This window comes from Rhinatrema bivittatum, chromosome 4, assembly GCF_901001135.1.
Source record: "Rhinatrema bivittatum chromosome 4, aRhiBiv1.1, whole genome shotgun sequence".
NCBI lineage: Eukaryota > Metazoa > Chordata > Amphibia > Gymnophiona > Rhinatrematidae > Rhinatrema > Rhinatrema bivittatum.
In genome coordinates, this window is record NC_042618.1 from 112,138,980 (window position 1) to 112,159,682 (window position 20,703).

Sequence of the window (20,703 nt, forward strand, 5' to 3'; positions counted from 1 at the left end):
GGGGGGAAAGGCTGATGTGCACGGAGCAGGAGAGAGACCTTGGGGTGATAGTGTCTAATGATCTGAAGTCGGCAAAACAATGTAACAAGGCGATAGCTAAAGCCAGAAGAATGCTGGGCTGCATAGAGAGAGGAATATCAAGTAAGAAAAGGGAAGTGATTATCCCCTTGTACAAGTCCTTGGTGAGGCCTCACCTGGAATACTGTGTTCAGTTCTGGAGACCGTATCTCCGAAAAGACAGAGACAAGATGGAGGCGGTCCAGAGAAGGGCGACAAAAAAGGTGGAGGGTCTTCATCGAATGTCATACGAGGGAGAGATTGAAGAATCTAAATATGTACACCCTGGAAGAAAGGAGGAGCAGGGGTGATATGATTCAGACTTTCAGATACTTGAAAGGCTTTAGCGATCCAAAGACAACGACAAACCTTTTCCGTCAGAAAAAAATCAGCAGAACCAGAGGTCACGAGCTGAGGCTCCAGGAAGGAAGACTAAGAACCAATGTCAGGAAGTATTTCTTCACGGAGAGAGTGGTGGATGCCTGGAATGCCCTTCCGGAGGAAGTGGTGAAGACCCGAACTGTGAAGGACTTCAAAGGGGGGCATGGGATAAACACTGTGGATCCATCAAGTCTAGAGGACGTAAATGAAGAGGGGGTGGCTCGCATACAGTATGCCGAACAAGCAGCAGCCCTCAAGATAGAAGGGCTCAGAATAAAAGAACAACAGGAAGCCACAGCTGCCGCCACAGTCGCCACTGAAGTGCGCAGAAAGGCTGAGCTAGAGATCGCCTTAGACCTGTTGCAGTAAAAGGGAGAAGCAGCAGCCCTTGAAGCCCAAATTAAAGGTCTTGTTGTGGGGGGGGGGGAGTTGTCACAGCCACAAAAAGTAGTGGACGCAGGGATCAATAACCGGGGCCCGCAAGGCCAGGGGCAGTAGCCACAGAGGCATTCACGGAGCGGGATGCCAGTGGTCGGTGTTCCACCTTCACGGAGCGGAAGGCTGGAGTGGCATTCACGGAGCAGGATGCCAATGGTATACCATCTTCACGGAGCGGAAGGATGGAGGGCTGCCATCTCCAAAAAAAAAAAAAAGCAGAGGGGGTGGGTAAGAGTATGTAAAATTACCGGTGAGGACATAGGCTATAGGTATTGCCAATTATTAGGCTTGTTCAATATTTGTTGATTGTTAATGTGGCTCGCGAGAATGAGCGCTACTACCTGGAGATAATACCCTTGTTCAATGTACATACACACGGTTAATGAGACTCCATCATTGCTCTAGGCTTCAACAGCAAGAGGAAATGTGGAAGAAAAAAAAAAAAGGATTTGCATTCACAAAAAAGCGAGGTGTAGCTTGCTTGTTATGGCGGTTACTTCCCCAAAACCAAATAAGCCAATACTTTACTTTCAATACATATCCAGCATAGCTCTCTGCTTCAACGGCAGGGGGAATGTGGAAAAGAGGATCTGTATACGGACAACAACCAACAAGGTCTGAATTACATAGTCTGGGTGGACAAAGGCATGGGTGTAGCCTGCTTATTGCTGCGGTTACTACCCCTAATTAAGCTAGATATTCACTTGGATGTGGTTCTGGCACTGCTCTCTACATTGGTGGTGGGGTGGAGGGGAAATGGAACTAAGGGGTACTAAAAGCCAGGCGTAACAAGTATATGAGAGAAAAAAAAAAGAGTGCATGGCTTGCTGGGCAGACTGGATGGGCCATTTGGTCTTCTACTGCCGTCATTTCTATGTTTCTAAATCTTGCCATTCGAAATGACATGATTTACCACATGGCGCATACAAAAGGGTATTAGCCCCTTTTTTCTACACCACCCCTTTTCTTTTATGCTATCTAACATACCCTCGGATTGTGGTTCCCAGACATCCTCCGCAGAGGTACACCTCAGTTCCAATTCAGCGTACCACTTGGGAGTGGGGATGCCCGATTAACGGTTCAACCCCTTATGAGTCGGCTTACCATGGGTTATCCACTGATTAAGCAGCCTCTAGGTTCACTGGTTATGGAATGGGACCTACATTTAGTGCTTACAAGACTCATACATTCCCCGTTCGAGCTTTTGCATTCTTATAACTTTAACAGTCCAACATGGGAAAATGTTTTCCCTCGTAGCCAATCACTTCTGCTAACAGGGTCAGTGAGTTACAAGCCCTTGTTGCATACTCACCCGACACTGCGATCCTCTGTGACCAAGTGGTCCTCCGTACTCACCCTCATATTCTTCTTAAGGTAGACATAGACTCTCAACTTACTCAGAATATACTCTGCCCACTTTTTCCCCAACGCCTCACTCCAACCAGGGCGCGAGGGTTTTCCACTCCTTGGACTGTAAGAGTGCACTTGCATTCTATCTAGACCGCACTACACTCCATAGGAATTACGTACACCTAACTCTTTCCTTCTTTGACAGAAGACAAGCTGCGAGTTCAAGTGGGCAAACAGACTCTCTCCAACTGACTAACAGACTGTATCGAATTCTGCTATGACGCACCAGGCCTTCCTGTCTAGGTGTGAGTACAGACACATTCTATAACAGCCCTGACAACATCGGTACCACACTATCGTTCAGTACCAATGGCCGCTATTTCCTATTCTGTGACTTGTAGCTCTCTTCACACATTCACAGCCCCCTACTACTTAGCAATGAAAGTCTGTCAAGACTATGCCTTTGGCCAACCTGTCTTTCTTCCACGATAATCCCCAACTCCTTCCACAACCACCTGCTGTGATGTCAGGCTGCCTCATCATTGCCAATAGCACCCAAATTATTGTGCCTCCGCACGAGTTGTTATAATACAAGTCAGCCTGTAGCTTGCTAATCACCCAAATGTGAGGACTACCATCTTGCTTGTCCTGGGAGAAAGCAGAGTTGCTTACCTGTAACAGGTGTTCTCCCAGGACAGCAGGATGTAGTCCTCATGGAACCCACCCGCCACCCGCGGAGTTGGGTCTACTAATGTTTCTTGTTTTATTTTTTGCTCACGCTTTTTGCTACAAACGAGACTGAAGGGAGACCCCTGTGGACACAGGGATAATGGCATGCTGGGCATGCTCAGTGTGTTCAGTGTGCCAGTCAAAGCTTTCTAGAAACTTTGACAGAAAAGTTTTCCGTGATAAGGCTCCATCCAGTGACGTCACCCATATGTAAAGACTACATCCTGCTGTCCTGGGAGAACATCTGTTACAGGTAAGCAACTCTGCTTTCTCATGCTGTGCACGCCACCCAGATTCGCCTGCAGTGTCATAGGTTACTGTGATTCTGCAAGCATCATAAACAGTATGATGCTTGTAGGAGCACAGATAACCACTATATTGCACTTGACTGGAATAAGCTGAGAAAAACTGCAGAAGGAATGAGTTCTACTTCTGCCTTGCAGGTTGAAACAGGCTTATAGCAGCAAATTAATGGCATGATTGTCACCATTGTGTGATATATCTGGATCAATCAGAGACAGAAGGAGAGAGTATTGGTAGCGTGAGGTATTTGTGCTTAGAAAACATTCTGCATGGACAAGCAAAACAAATTTCAGCCTCACTTGTGAGGTGATCTCATCCAACAATGCCATTGTGGAATGTGCTCTCTCAGAGCTCAGAAAGACCATTCTGAGCATGTGCAGCAGATCCCATGCAGCCATTGCCTCACAAATTCAGTTTTTTCTTTTCCACTAAAGCAAAAGAATGTGTTTGCTCTCTCATTCAAGAATATTTCTCTACTACCCTTTTGAACTGTCTCTTTCGGTGTTTCTTCTTTGTTTCTTTTTGATTATTTTTTGGGGTTTTCTTCTTTTTTTTTACCTTGCAAGTCTCTCAAAAAAAAAAAAAAAGAAAACATCACTTAGACATACTGATGCAGCTTCAAAAATACAGCTTCCACTATCAAAATGTCGAAAAGATTCTCCTTTGATTCTAGTACAAAATCTGACACGTCTTCACTAAAGAAAATGTGGCTTAAGTTCATAAATAAATATTTAATAAACATTCCAGCTATTTTACCACTTCCTTCTTAGTTGGAATCTATTCTGAAAAGCTACTTCAGTTGAATAAAATTGCAATTGTCCATACTGTGCTTCCAAGAAAGGCAGGATGTGTTGGCTGAAAAGTCATGCAGCTTTAATTCTTCTAGGAGCAGACTGATGTTGGTAGATCCACCAATATTCCTCTATGATTTGCAAAAGAATTCTCAGTTTTACCAATCTCATGATGAGTTTGTAAGTTAGTTTACATATTTATCATCAAATCCTTCCTCCGAGCCAGTGATAAGTAGTTCTCCAACAGAGAATGATTTATCCAGCTTTCCTTCAAAAGATGTCAACTTCTATTCCCTTCACCAAGGAAGAGAAAATGGAACCCAGAGAAGAAATGTTTGATGTCCTTAAATACACACAGGCCCCAAAACAGCTCATAATGCTTACTGAGTTCTGTAGGAGCTGCAGTTGAAGATGTGACAAACACCATTCACCACACTGCCAGTGATGAGAAAATTAAATCTCAAATACAAAGTGCAGCCATGTCCAGGCCACAAGAAAGTTCAGTTGCCACATGACTCTATTGTAGTAGAATCAGCATCAAAGAAAAAATGAAGTGTTCTGAAACATATTCAGTACACTATCTAGAAAGATGCAAAGCTCTTGGATTCCACAGCTTAGAAAATGTTTGTCTTCCATGTTAACAGCAAGAATTTCAGTCCACCAATTCCACATGGTCCAGTACATGTATAATATCTTGCAAAGGTTAAGTGACACCTCTTCTCAGCTTACTTTATAGTCTCAAGACTTGATCACACTACACATCAGTGAAGCAGAAATGTGCACTAAACATGTAATATGCTCTTCATATGACTGTATATGATACAGCTTGTAGAATTTCTGCCATAGCAATAGGCACAAGGAGGCTGGCTTGATTGAATTGGCTTAAGGCATTGTTACTGCGGGATGATGTACAAGACAAATTAGCTGACATAGTGCATGGGAATAACTTGTTCATTGAGAAGGTAAAGGTGATAGTGGATGTAATAAAAGATCATTGCTCCAGTCTCCAGATGCTGACAGAAGCTACTTCTGGTCAGCTGTCACACACAAGAAAATATCAGCAGCCTCCATATAGGAAGACAGTATTTCCTTACCCATAGGTAAATACCATCCCTATGGTTATCAAAGAATGTCCACAGAAGCTGCAAGGCAGGAAGCACACAAAAGAAAGAGATGCTCCACTCCTTGGGACATTCCTATTCCAACCAATAAGATTGATGCTAGAAAACCAGACTTTGGGGTAAAGAAGAAAAAGGCAAGAATGGCATTGTTGATAGAAGTGTCAGTAAACAGTGACTATTTTATGGATCATATGGAGAAAGTGAAGATGCTAAGAGATGCAATTGGAAACCAAAGAAATGTGGCAGAAAGATACAGAAATAGTCCCAATTGTTTTGAGTGCCATTGACCTCATGAAGAATTTTCAAATGCACCTTGATATGTTGTCTAGATAAGGTTTAAAAGAGTGCAGAGGAGCAGCAGGCTGTCATGATACATATGGATATCAATGACATAGGAAGGTACAGAAGAGAGGTTCTGGATGCTACATTTAGGGTCATGGATAGGAAATTGAAATCCAGAACCTCTAGGGCTGCATTCTTAGAAATGTTCCCCGTTCCATGCGCAGGACCCCAGAGGTAGGTTGAGCTCCAGAGTCAATGCATAGGTGAGATGGTGCAGTAAAGTGTGCAGCCTGGCCATGACCATGGCAGGCAAAAACACACCACCGTGATGCTGCCGGCTGCACGTTATCACCCCCTTGCCCCTTTTTTGTCCTCACAGGCCATCATTCCGCTGTACTCGTCGCGGAATGATAAATCTCCCTACAAATGAGTTAGAATGTCCCAATAGAGAACTGGTTGTAAAAGCTGAAAAAATCTGAATGTATTTAGATACAGAGCTCACAGATAAAAATGACTCCAAGCTGCCTGTATCATCTGATGATCAGGTTGAAGGTACTTACAAAAATAGAAATGCAAATAAAACTACTTTAAAATGACTGTATGCAAATGCAAAGAAGTCTGAAAATAAAACTGTAAAGTTAGAATGTATGGTGCTAAAGGAAAATCTAGATTTAATAGCCAACTCGGAGACTTGGTGGAAGGAGGATAACAGGGACACTGATTCCAGGGCACAAAATATATCAGCACGACAGGGTAGATAAAATTGGAAGAGGTGGAAATATATGCTAAGAATGACATAGAATCAAGAAGGATAAAAGTTTTGCAGGAAACCAACTGCACTCTGGAATCCTTATGGATAGAAATTCCAATGGGAAAAAGGAAGAGTATAGTAGTGGGGGCATAATACTGCCCACCTGGCCAGATGAAATAGACTGCACAATTCTAACATAGATTAGACTGGCTAGTAAAATGGGCAACAGAATAATAATGGGAGATTTCAATTAATCAAGTATTGATTGCGTAAATATCACATCAGGATGTGCTTGGGAGGTAAAGTTCCTAAATGCCAACAGTGATTGCTTCATGCAGCAATTAGATATGGAACCAGTGAGAAGAGGAACTTTGTTAGATCTAGTTCTCAGTGGAGCACAGTACCTGGTGCAAGAAATAGAGGGCCTGGTTTTGAAAACTTTACGTGCTTAAAATTGGGTTTTACCCATGTTCATGAGCTTTTGAAAATTGCAACAATGCATGCCATTGAATTGTCCATATAATTTATCTACATAAATGGGTTTTGAAAATTATGATAGTATATTACATTTACATACATTATCAGGTGAAAATTCACCTGATAATTTTTAGTTCTCAGCTATCTGTTGTAATCAGGCTGTTAGAAATGTTAGAATTTTGTATTGTAGAATATGCAGCTCTTCCAGAGAAATGTTTTGGGGCAGTGACAGAGTGTGAGGAGATACAGTTCAATTACAAATATCTGTTGTAATCAAACTGTACCTCCTCATTCTGGGGAAAGCAGTATATCCAGTATCAGAAAAGGAAAAGAACCAAGGGATTCTACTTCAGATACTTTATCATTCCAAAGAAGACAGGAGATCTACTTCCTATTCTAGACCTCCAGAACAAACATCTGAAAAAGGAAAAATTCAGAATGACCTTATAAGGTAGTTCTTCAACATTTATAGATCAATAACTGGTTTACTACTACGGATCTGAGAGAGATGCTTTATACACATTTCCATTTGTAACGTTCATAGGAAATACCTGAGATTCAAAATAGGAGAAGAATATTAGCAGCACTGTGTTCTGTCCTTTGGTCTAGTGGCAGTGACAAGAATATTTACCAAATGCCTGGCAGTCCTACTGCACATGTAAGTAAGCACAATATATTTAGATGACTGGGTCATTTTAATCAGAAGCTTCCAGGTATAGGTGGCCATCTCTTTCACTTTTAAATTCTCCAATCAGTAGGTTTCATTATAAACTTCCAAAAATAATTTTTAAACCCAATCCATCAGTTGGACTTCATATGAGCATCATTGGGTAAGACAAAAGGGAAAACTTTCCTACCTCATTACAGAAAAGATGATATCCACATTATTATTCATAAGTCAGTTTCAGCCAATTTTTTCTTGAAGATGCAGCGTCATATGGTAGCAACAGTGCACATCACACTTTTAGCTTGACTCCATATGAAGCGCCCTCAAAAGTTCAATGAAATTGACATTCACAGCTACTATCACAAAGAGTATATATATTTCAAGACATCTGCTTTTTAAGATGGTGGACCTAACCTTTAAATCTCCTCCTTGGTAGAGCTTTTTATCCTCCTCAAATTCAACAAATCATGACAACCGATGCCTCCCTTTTTGGATGAGAAGCACATCTGAATTTCATCTCTTCCCAAGGACCTTGGACCTTGCAGGAACAAAGATTGCATATCACCCTGTTTGAGTTAAGGGTAATCTTCAATGTCTTGAAAGTTTTTGATACTGGCAAATGTAAAACCATGTAGGGTAGTGAGAAGTAAATCTAATCACATGTAAATCTAGGGACTACTAGACTATCCTATATCTGTTTAAAAAGAAAAAGCCTTCATACAAGGGATTCACTTTCAATGAGTCACATAATCATCAGTCTTCTGAGAGGTTACTTTCCTGGTTTTACAATTTATATTTATTATCTCTTTACAATTTATTATCTTTCCAGTAGGTGTCATAGATACCCAATTCAACTCCATGTTTCGAGAATAATTCTCCACTAGGGGTGTTCCATTCTGTTTGAGTCCCATCAAACAGAATGGAGCACCCCTGTTGCAAAATTATCATCAAAACATGGAGCCATGTATCTGATATCTGCTAGCAAGATAAATGCTGTGAACATTGAGGTAATATATTAGAAGTTATTAGTTTGCAATTTTATTAGCGTATACAAAAACAATTTTAAAACAGGAAAGTAACTTATTTATTTATTTTTTATTTTTATATACCGATCTTCTTGCATGGGATACAAATCAAACCGGTTTACAGTGAAACAATAACCTCGCATGAAAGCGTTACATAGAACATGAAACATTGAATAAACTTTGAATAAAACATTAGGAATATAGAATATTAGGTAACTTTACAATAAATTAGATTATATTGAATATAATATAAACTTGTCAGAAGACATATGACTGTAGTAGTAGACTGCTACTATAGTATAATCTTGCAAAAGTAATGCATCCTTTATATAAAAGGCTTTTTTATAACAAACGTTTGATCATATTATTAGTCCCTGGATTTACAAGAGAGTGGATTTAAGTGTGATGGATTGAAAGTTTTCAAATTGTGGATAAATGAAAATATGTGGACTTGCACTACGATCAAGTAGCTATGTACTACATAAAAAAACAAGGAGGAACAGGTTCTGCAATGCAAAATATAGAACTGGGCAGTTCTATAAAAAAAACACTCCTTTCGGCCATTTGTCTCCCAAGCAAAGACAACCAATAAGCAGACTTTTTGAGTCATTGTCTTCAACCACGCAAATGGTTGTTTGGCAACAACACGGCAAAGCATTTTCAACAGTGGGAAACTCCAAGAACATCACCATGCAATCACAAAGTACCCCTATATTGCTGCAGAACACTAACACCTCATTGCCTAGCCAGAGATGCATTTTCAATGCTATGGAATTTGAGATCTTATATATGTTTTTCCTCCAATTCCTTGTATATCCAAAACACTTGTCAAACTGAAAGCAGATAAAAGAAACATTATCCTAATATCCCCCTACTTGCCTCACCAGATATAGTTTTCATGACTCCTATGCCTAGCAGTTGCTCAGCCTATCAGCTTAAAAGTATTCTTAGGTTTAATCACACAGCACAACAGATCCCATCTACACTCCAATCCTCCATCTCTTGTACTTACAGCTTGGATTTTGAAGGCAAATTAGTTCAAGATATGGGACTTCCCTTTTAGGTACAACAAGTTATTCTCATGTTAAGAGAACCTACTACCCATCCACCCCTAGCTCATCCTTTAATTTTTAGGCAGGTTCCACTTAAAAAAAAAAAAAAAAAAAACACCTTATTGAGAGTTTGATCATTCCCGTGAAGGCCACTACCAGACATATAGTGAATTCACTAATACATTTAAAGGACATTAATTAGACACATTCCTACTCCCATAGCAACCTAAAACTTAAGTAGGAACTGAAGAAATTTGAGATGAAGGCAGCAGTCCAGCAGCAAGAGGGGGGGGCTTCCCAGTCTTTTGCATCGAGTGTCACATGTATGATTTTTTTACCCACCGGTGAGAAATTGTACATGTGCATACAATGCAAAGAGCTCCTGGCTCTCAGAGAACAAGTCCGATCTCTGGAGGCTAGAGTGGTAGACCTGGAGGAGCTGAGGCAGACAGGTATATAGATGAGACCTTCAGGGACATAGTAGCCAAATCCCAACTTCAGACTGGCAGCCCTGGTGCTGCCTTGGAGGAAGAAGGTCTCATGATTGGAGAGCATCAACCTGATGCAGCAGGAAAGGATCCTGTAGCAACAACCTGCCCTCCAGGTGATGCATTGTCCTTTCGCACCGAGGATATCTCCCCAAAGCCTACTGCCCAGGAGGGAAGGGTTAGGTCGGCCTTCATAGTTGGTGATTCGATTATTAAGAATGTAGACAGCTGGGTGATTGGTGGGCGTGAGGATTGCCTGGTAACATGCCTACCTGTTGCGAAGGTGGCAGACCTCACGTATCACCTAAATAGGATTTTACACGGTGCTGGGGAGGAGCCGGCTATCGTGGTACATGTGGGCACCAACGACATAGGAAAATGTGGGAGGGAGGTTCTGGAAGCCAAATTTAGACTCTTAGGAAGAAAGCTTAAACACAGAACCTCCAGGGTAGCTTTCTCTGAAAATGCTTCCTGTTCCACGCGCAGGTCACCAGAGACAGGCAGAGCTCTGGAGTCCCAATGCGTGGATGAGACGATGGTGCAAAGAAGAGGGATTCCGTTTTGTTAGGAACTGGGGAACCTTTTGGAGAAGGGGAGTCTCTTCCGAAGGTATGGGCTCCACCTTAACAAAGGTGGAACCAGACTGCTGGTGCTAACTTTTAAAAAGGAGATAGAGCAGCTTTTAAACTAGAACAAAGGGGAAAGCCAACAGTCACTCAGCAGCGCATTGTTCGGAGAGAGGTATCTTCAAAGGATACTAATGATGCATTAGAATTAGGGCATCCCAACAGTGAGGTTCCAATTATAAGAAAAGTAGTCCAAGTTGCCTGTAAGTAAAAACTCAGCTGAGCTAAAAAAAATGTTAAGTTATCCCTATCAATTAAAAAGCAGAATGAAAATACAAACAAAAAATTAACTATGAAATGTTTGTATGCTAATGCCAGAAGTCTAAGAAGTAAGATGGGAGAATTAGAATGTATAGCAGTGAATGATGCCATAGACTTAATTGGCATCTCGGAGACATGGTGGAAGGAGGACAACCAATGGGACAGTGCTATATCGGGGTACAAATTATATCGCAATGACAGAGAGGGCACCCAGGAGGCGGTGTGGCACTTTATGTCCGGGATGGCATAGAGTCCAACAGGATAAACATCCTGCATGAGACTAAATGCACAATTGAATCTTTATGGGTAGAAATCCCTTGTGTGTCAGGGAAGACTATAGTGATAGGAGCATACTACCGTCCACCTGGTCAAGATGGTGAGACTGATGGTGAAATGCTAAGAGAAATTAGGGAAGCTAACCAAATTGGTAGTGCGGTAATAATGGGAGACTTCAATTACCCCAGTATTGACTGGGTAAATGTATCATCAGTACATGCTAGAGATATAAAGTTCCTGGATAGAATAAATGAAATTTTTATGGAGCAATTGGTCCAGGAACTGACAAGAGAGGGAGCAATTTTAGATCTAATTCTCAGTGGAGGATAGGATTTGGTGAGAGAGGTAATGGTGGTGGGGCCGCTTGGCAATAGTGATCATAATATGATCAAATTTGAATTAATGATTGGAAGGGGGACAGAAAGCAAATCCACGGCTCTCGTGCTAAACTTTCAAAAGAGAAAGGTAGATGTAGTGTATTTGGATTTTCAGAAGGCGTTTGACAAAAGTCCCTCGTGAGAGGCTTCTACGAAAACTAAAAAGTTATGGGATAGGAGGTGATGTCCTTTCGAGGATTACAAACTGGTTAAAGGACAGGAAACAGAGTAGGATTAAATGGTCAATTTTCTCAGTGGAAAAGGGTAACAGTGGAGTGCCTCAGGGATCTGTAACTTGGACCGGTGCTTTTCAATATATATATTAATGATTCGGAAAGGAATACGACGAGTGAGGTTATCAAATTTGCGGATGAAACAAAATTATTCAGAGTAGTTAAATCACAAGCAGACTGTGATACATTGCAAGACTGGAAGATTGGGCATCCAAATGGCAGATGAAATTTAATGTGGACAAGTGCAAGGTGTTGCATATAGGGAAAAATAACCCTTGCTGTAGTTACACGATGTTAGGTTCCATATTAGGAGCTACCACCCAGGAAAAAGATCTAGGCATCATAGTGGATAATACTTTAAATCGTCGGCTCAGTGTGCTGCAGCAGTCAAAAAAGCAAAACAGAATTTAGGAATTATTAGGAAGGGAATGGTTAATAAAATGGAAAATGTCATAATGCTTCTATATCGCTCCATGGTGAGACCGCACCTTGAATACTGTGTACAATTCTGGTCGCCGCATCTCAAAAAAGAGATAGTTGCGATGGAGAAAGGTACAGAGAAGGGCAACCAAAATGATAAAGGGGATGGAACAGCTCCCCTATGAGGAAAGGCTGAAGAGGTTAGGGCTGTTCAGCTTGGAGAAGAGACGGCTGAGGGGGGATATGATAGAGTTCTTTAAGATCATGAGCGGTCTTGAACGAGTAGATGTGACTCAGTTATTTACACTTTCGAATAATAGAAGGACTAGGGGGCATTCCATGAAGTTAGCAAGTAGCACATTTAAGACTAATCAGAGAAAATTGTTTTTCAGTCAACGCACAATAAAGCTCTGGAATTTGTTGCCAGATGATGTGGTTAGTGTAGCTGGGTTCAAAAAAGGTTTGGTTAAGTTCTTGGAGGAGAAGTCCATTAACTGCTATTAATCAAGTTTACTTAGGGAATAGCCATTGCTATTAATTGCATCAGTAGCATGGGATCTTCTTAGTGTTTGGATAATTGCCAGTTTCTTGTGGCCTGGTTTGATCTCTGTTGGAAACAGGATGCTGGGCTTGATGGACCCTTGGTCTGACCCAGCATGGTAATTTCTTATGTTCTTATGAAACTTTGATAAAATGAGAAAAATTGGAAGAAAAAACTGAAAGGAGCAGCTACTAAGGTAAAAAGTGTGCAAGAGGCGTGGTCATTGTTAAAAAAAAAATACCATCCTAGAAGCACAGTCCAGATGTATTCCACACATTAAAAAAAGGTGGAAAGAAGGCAAAATGATTACCAGCATGGTTAAAAGGGGAGGTGAAAGACGCTATTTTAGCCAAAAGATCTTCATTCAAAAATTGGAAGAAGGATCCAAATGAAGAAAATAGGATAATGCATAATCATTGGCAAGTTAAATGTAAGACATTGATAAGACAGGCTAAGAGAGAATTTGAAAAGAAGTTAGCCATAGAGGCAAAAACTCACAGTAAAAACTTTTTAAAATATATCTGAAGCAGAAAGCCTGTGAGGGAGTCAGTTGGACCATTAGATGATCGAGGGGTTAAAGGGGCACTTGGAGAAGATAAGGCCATCGTGGAAAGATTAAATGATTTATTTGCTTCGGTGTTTACTAAAGAGTATGTTGGGGAGATACCCGTTCCAGAGAAGGTTTTCATGGGTAATGATTGAGGTGGAGTGAACCAAATCACGGTGAACCTAGAAGATGTGGTAGGCCTGATTGATAAACTGAAGAGTAGTAAATCACCTGGACTGGATTGTATACACCCCAGGGTTCTGAAGGAACTCAAAAATGAAATTTCAGACCTATTAGTAAAAATTTGTAACCTATCATTAAAATCATCCATTGTACCTGAAAACTGGAATATAGCTAATGTAACCCAAATATTTAAAAAGGGCTCCAGGGACGATCCGGGAAACTACAGACCAGTTAGCCTGACTTCAGTGCCAGGAAAAATAATGGAAAGTGTTCTAAGCATCAAAATCACAGAACTTATAGAAAGACAAGGTTTAATGTAATAAAGTCAGCATGGCTTTACCCAAGGCAAGTCTTGCCTCACAAATTTGCTTCACTTTTTTGAAGGTGTTAATAAACGTGGATAAAGGTGAACCGGTAGATGTAGTGTACTTGGATTTTCAGAAGGCGTTTGATAAAGTTCCTCACAAGAGGCATCTAGGTAAAGTAAAAAGTCATGGTATAGGTGGCGATGTCCTTTCGTGGATTACAAACTGGCTAAAAGACAGGAAACAGAGAGTAGGATTAAATGAACAATTTTCTCAGTGGAAGGGAGTGGGCAGTGGAGTGCCTCGGAGATCTGTATTGGGACCCTTACTTTTCATATATTTATAAATGATCTGGAAAGAAATACGACTAGTGAGGTAATCAAATTTGCAGATGATACAAAATTGTTCAGAGTAGTTAAATCACAAGTAGATTGTGATAAATTGCAGGCAGACTTTGTGAGACTGGAAAATTGGGCATCGAAATGGCAGATGAAATTTAATGTGGATAAGTGCAAGGTGATGCATGTAGGGAAAAATAACCCATGCTATAGTTACACAATGTTAGGTTCCATATTAGGTGCTACCACCCAAGAAAAAGATCTGGGCGTCATAATGGATAACACATTGAAATCGTCGGTTCAGTGTACTGCCGCAGTCAAAAAAGCAAACAGAATGTTGGGAATTATTAGGAAGGGAATGGTGAATAAAACGGAAAATGTCATAATGCCTCTGTATCGCTCCATGGTGAGACCCCACCTTGAATACTGTGTACATTTCTGGTTGCTGCATCTCAAAAAAGATGGATAATTGCGATGGAGAAAGTACAGAGAAGGGCGACCAAAATGATAAGGGGACTGGAACAGCTCCCCTATGAGGAAAGACTAAAGAGATTAGGACTTTTCAGCTTGGAGAAGAGACGGCTGAGGGGGGGATATGATAGAGGTGTTTAAAATCATGAGAGGTCTAGAACGGGTAGATGTGAATCGGTTATTTAGACTTTCAGATAATAGAAAGTCTAGGGGACACTCCATGAAGTTAGCATGTGGCACATTTAAAACTAATCAGAGAAAGTTCTTCTTCACTCAACGCACAATTAAACTCTGGAATTTGTTGCCAGAGGATGTGGTTAGTTCAGTTGGTATAGCTGTGTTTAAAAAAAGATTAGATAAGTTCTTAGAGAAGTCCATTACCTGCTAATAATTAAGTTGACTTAGAAAATAGCCACTGCTATTACTAGCAACGGTAATATGAAATAGACTTAGTTTTTGGGTACTTGCCAGGTTCTTATGTCCTGGATTGGCCACTGTTGGAAACAGGATGCTGGGCTTGATGGACCCTTTGTCTGACCCAGTATGGCATGTTGTTATGTTCTTACAAGGAAATCTATATAATTTTAAATGGAAACAATTGTCTATTTGGTGTGCAACAAAACAAAAAGATTCATTCCTTTGTTCCACTTCTTTTATACTTCAGTATATGTAAAGTTTCTCTAACTCTGGTTTAAAGACCAGTTCTGATAGAGTCCACTTAAGTGTTATATCGGCATTATCGTCTTTCCATGAGCATTTCAATAACCCAACATGCCCTAGTGCAGGGGTCGGGAACCAATGGCTCGCGAGCCAGATGTGGCTCTTTTGATGGCTGCATCTGGCTCTCAGACAAATCTTTAATAAAAAAGTAAAAATCTAACAAAAACCCCCACCCTCCTGACGCCCCCCAAGACCTCCAAAATTAATTTACTACAACCCCCCACCCTCTTGTCCCCCCAAGACCTGCCAAAAGTCCCTGGTGGTCCAGCGGGGGTCCAGGAGCGGTCCGGGAGCGATCTCCTGGACTTGGGCTGTCGGCTGCCAGAAGTCAAAATGGCGCCGACGGCCCTTTGCCCTCACTATGTCACTGGGGTCGACCAATGGCGGCAGTAGCCCCTGTGACATAGTAAGGGCAAAGGGTGTCAGCTGCCAGTAGTCAAAATGGCGTCGACGTCCCTTTGCCCTTACTATGTCACAGGGGCTACCGCTGCCATTGGTCGACCCCAGTGACATAGTGAGGGCAAAGGGCCGTCGGTGCCATTTTGACTATTGGCAGCCGACAGCCCAAGTCCAGGAGATCGCTCCCGGACCCCCGCTGGACCACCAGGGACTTTTGGCAGGTCTTGGGGGGGGTCAGGAGGGTGGGAGGTTGTAGTAAATTAATTTTGGAGGTCTTGGGGGGCATCAGGAGGGTGGGGGGGTTTGTTAGATTTTTACTTTTTTTATTAAAGATTTGTCTGCGAGCCCTGGACCCCCGCTGGACCACCAGGGACTTTTGGCAGGTCTTGGGGGGGGGTCAGGAGGGTGGGGGATTGTAGTAAATTAATTTGGAGGTATTGGGGGGCATCAGGAGGGTGGGGGTTTTGTTAGATTTTTACTTTTTTTATTAAAGATTTGTCTGCGAGCCCTGGACCCCCACTGGACCACCAGGGACTTTTGGCAGGTCTTGGGGGGGTCAGGAGGGTGGGGGGTTGTAGTAAATTAATTTGGTAGGTCTTGTATGGCTTAAAATATGTGGCGTTCATGGCTCTCTCAGCCAAAAAGGTTCCTGACCCCTGCCCTAGTGGTTGGCTTTGTGAAAGGCCGCCATCCCTTTATCCACCAATGAGGGATCCTTTTATACCATGGGACCTAGATGTTGTCCACATTTTGAGCCCATTGTAATGGCGGATCTGAAACTTATTTCTTGGAGGATACTATTCTTAATAGCGGTAACTTCCACGCACAGCTTTAGTAGTACACTGTTACTATACACAAATCTACAAAAACAAATTAGTACTAAAAACTCATCCAAAGATCCTACCTAAGGTAGTCTCTCAATTTCATTTAAATTACTCAATTCTACTATCAACATTTTTTTCCCCAAAACTACATTCTAATAAAAGTGAGCAAGCACTTCACACTCTGGATTGCAGAAGAACTCTATTTTACTTACAGGAAATCATCTCATTATGTATTTCCTTTAACCCAATAAAGCAAGAAATTGCAGTCACCAAGCAAACTGTCTCCTCGTGGATTGATGAATTTCTTTCCATTATGGTAAATCAGGTCTCCAGTTTCACAGCAGATTGAAAACACATCAGATTTGAGCTACTGCAACTTCCTTGGCACAACATCATTCCGCTTCTGTTGAAGAAATTTCTAAAGTAGCTACTTTGCAAAACCTTGAGGCCTCCAAGTGAAATAGCAGTTTTGGCCTAAAGCTTGCGCAATTAAATTACTTCAACTCTCCCTCCTGGTTGCAATCCATTATTACCAAATCAAGAAGAGAAATTCGTACTGCATCCCTCAGGGTGGAAATTCCCACTCATGTGGCTGACAGTTTTGTTTGTCCACAGAGAAAGCAAAGTTGCTTACCTGTAACAGGTTTCTCTGTAGACACCAGGACAGGTCAGCCACACAATGCTTTCCTTCTCTCTGTAGAGTTGAAGTTTAGCTTGTAAGGAACTGAGAGAATTTGTGAAGCATCTGTGTATGCTCCAAAATACTTCTAGGTCTTTCTGAGCTCTGTGATGATACTGTCTGATGACCACCCCAATTGTATGGCTGAATTGTCCTGTCTTCTACAGAGATCATCTCCTTATTGCAATGATGATGATGATGATATTTGTTTGCAGACTGTCCCTCTGCTCAGGTACAAGATGACAGCGAGGAGGCTAGGTCAGCTGCGGCTCTTTGTAGAGAAGTTTCCCAATATACTAATGGGTAAGTAATACTCAAGCTATGATACTACCTTACTAGATTGGTCATTTTCAATACAAAATAGTATTAAAATACAAAGTAAGTACATCAGCCCTCTCCAGATTTCCAGGAAATATACATAACATTGAATTGGGACCTAAGTTTAGTTATGTATGTTTTACAATCTATAGATCTATTTACCGTAGCTGTTGATTAAGTGCAATATCAGATGCAGGGTTTTCCTTGCTTTCTTGATGCATTTGCTCAATTTTCATAATCACTTAATTGATACAGTCATCTCTCAAGCACAGCGGAATAATTAGGAATATGTAAACCAGTCTTTTGTTCTTTAATGATATATCTGAGCATTATGATACGACAGGATGGGTTGATGTTCTTATGTTCTTATGATAGGAGTCAGAAATTTGAAAATTCTTCCAAGACTTACTCGCCAGGAAATAAATGCACTTACCATGTAGTCCCCCCCCCCCTCAAAATAAAAAATAAATGCACTTTCTCATACCACTTAAACTTGGATACTGTCTTACCCACTTCCTAATCTTCCCACTCTCCTGAGAATAGTACCCAGAGAATTATAAGGAAGAGGATTGTTGAAATGAGACAGGATCAAGGGACAGTGGCAAGAGAAGGGGGTCTCAAGCAGGCTGCATTAAAAAAAAAAAAAAAAAAAGATACTATTGGATCGTGGGCCACTGGTGTCATCTTGCTTCTCCATGCCTCCTGTTCCTCTCCTCTGGCAGAAGGGGATAAAATGGCTAGTTGCTGCTCCTGTGGTCTGACTCTGCCATGCATCCTGTCTAGTGGAATGGGGATGGTTGCCACTATTCCAAATGCTGAGCGCCTCCTTTGCTTGTCCTTCAACTACGGAGGAGAACAGAACAACCTAGAATGTGTCTCTAGCACGTGCCACAAGCAATACAGTGCTTGCAAAGTTTGCTCACCAACTGTTAAAATCAACTTGATTTCAGATTACTGGGTTTTTGGAACCCTGACAAGTGTTATGAGATGAAGTTCAGTAACATTCACAATGAAGGTGTAATAAGTTACCCATATCTCTCTGAAGTACCATAATAGTATGAAGCAACTTACCTTAGGAAAGAGATAGAGGAAATTGAGCACAAACAGTAGGAAAAGAAGAGATAGTAATAGAATAGTTTTTTTTTAATTTGTTGTATATTTTGATCAAGCCTTTTCATTGGTAGCTCAAGATGTTACATTCAGGTACAGTAGTGGATAAATACAGCCTGAAGACACTAACAGTAACATCCAAGACACCATGGAGCGTAAGGAAAACTAGTGCACTTCCTGCTGGCCAATTAGGTCACACTGATGTACAGTTTGAAAGTGAGGGCTGTTCTATCACTGGCACCAGTGCTCCACCATCATAGATCAGTCTTTCTGTGGCAGCTGGATTTATTGTTCACTCAGTGTCCTTTTGTTACTATAATGTTGCACTTCTGTCTCTCTTGTTCCCTTCTTTTAGTTGCTTAAGGCAGGATATCCCAGGTTGGTATATGTGGGACTGTGTGAAGAAGGGGATAACACCTTACCTTCGCTGTGCTGCTTTATATTTCCATTATTTGCTGGGTGTGACACCACCTGAAGAGCTGCAGTCCTGTAAGTATAAGCAATGAGCTCTGAAGACTAAAATGAATCTCTGTAATGTAGCTAGCTCCAGAGATTGAAAACACAGCACTGCAAATGTTTATAGTAGTCATATATATCTTCAGTATTTGAGGAGAAAGAAAGATGCATTCATTTTAATTTTAGACTCTGGCCCTTCTTGAACTAAATTTACATTTGTATTGCTATTTATATATTAATATTAAATTCAAATCATGAAGGCATGAGAGAGAGGAATTACATATTACTAGGAAAGAAAAGCAGCAGCTCGTTCAGGCTTGTAAAGTGAGAGGGACAGAAAAGAGATTTGGACGAATAGAAGCAGGACTGTTGGTTGCAGCTCTCTGTACTCATTCTGCTTCTCTTTTGCAGCTTCTCAAGAAGGACACTTTGGGGCACTCTGTAGTTACCTGTCGCTGCCCAGCAATTTGTTCTTGCTTTTCCAGGAATACTGGGACTCCGTAAACCCCATGCTCCAAAGGTATGGAAATAAAAAATGAGCAGACTTCTTGCATTAAGAATATTAGATGGTGGTTACATAGAAATTATAGCTGGCAACTGCCAAGATTTACCAACTTATAAACAATTTTTACTGACAGTCTGAGATTTTTACTGATAATTTAGTAGACATTTTTCGCACAGTGTGGTTGTTACAAATCTTAAAGTTGGCACGCCTTGAAAGCAACAGTTCTTTCAAAACACTAAAGGAAACGTTTTCTTTACCATATGTATAGGACCAGTGGAGCACTGAGCTGACATTTTTACAGACAAATTATTTTTATGAATTTTAAGGATATCATTTTGTTTTTTGCTGTCTTTATTTATTTTACTGATTGTCAATAAGTTTACTAACGGTTGGCCACATTGCTATTTATGCTGCAGGATTTTCAAACCCCGTAAGTCAGACCTTTCATGATTACTGAGGCAGTCCAACTTTTGAAGTGTGTTTTGTCTGAAGTAGTTTTAAGCATTGTATAGAATTTGCTGTTTATGATGGAAATAAAATTACATTTCCTAGCGTGTAGCGGATGGACTCATTACAAATGGGTATAGTGTGCTCGTGCTAGCAGTTGGAGACTGATCTGACATCAGCACGTGATACATGCAGGAAGTGCAGACGCTCAGTAATTTCCGTCTCCAAAGCAGTTTGGCGCTACCTCACGCTCGCTGAGCGTTTTTCCAAATTATAACGACTAAATTCTTAGAAGAATCTTACCTGAAGACGAGCCCCGCACTCCTGCGGTGATACCCTCGGGTCCCTCCCCCAGTTGAGTTTCCCGAGGTGATTTCCGTGGTCCTTCGGAGGTAAGAGCCTCGGTCCGGTGGCCGGATCGCGGCAGGGACCTAGCCCCCGAGTGAGAAGGACTCGGGCGCGGCATAGAGGCAGCCTCGGTCCCGATCCGTTCGTGGTGAGGACTTGGCCCCCGAGCGAGACGAGTTCAGGCGCAGCTTAGAGGCAGCGGGTGCACTTACTCGAGCACAGGGGTGACGGTACTCACCCTCTCCCCCCGCAGCCGGAGACCGCCCGGGTCGCAGCTGGGAAGCGCCGAAGATCAGGTAAGGAGTACATCTTTACTTTACTGGTCTCCGAAGAGCGAGGATTAGCGGGTTCTGCCTACGTGGCAGCCCACCAAGGAGGTCGCCATTTTGCCTGCCTGCTCGCCGTCG

General features: G+C 41.7%; 1 protein-coding gene across 1 annotated transcript in view; it reads left to right on the forward strand.

Annotated features, from left to right (window-relative positions):
* The window catches only part of UBR1 (ubiquitin protein ligase E3 component n-recognin 1), a 596,438-nt gene that overhangs the window by 515,491 nt on the left and 60,244 nt on the right, over positions 1-20,703 (forward strand). The window contains 3 exon segments of the mRNA XM_029598685.1: positions 17,328-17,415; positions 18,896-19,029; positions 19,408-19,516. Coding sequence (XP_029454545.1) covers positions 17,328-17,415; positions 18,896-19,029; positions 19,408-19,516 — 331 coding nt within the window.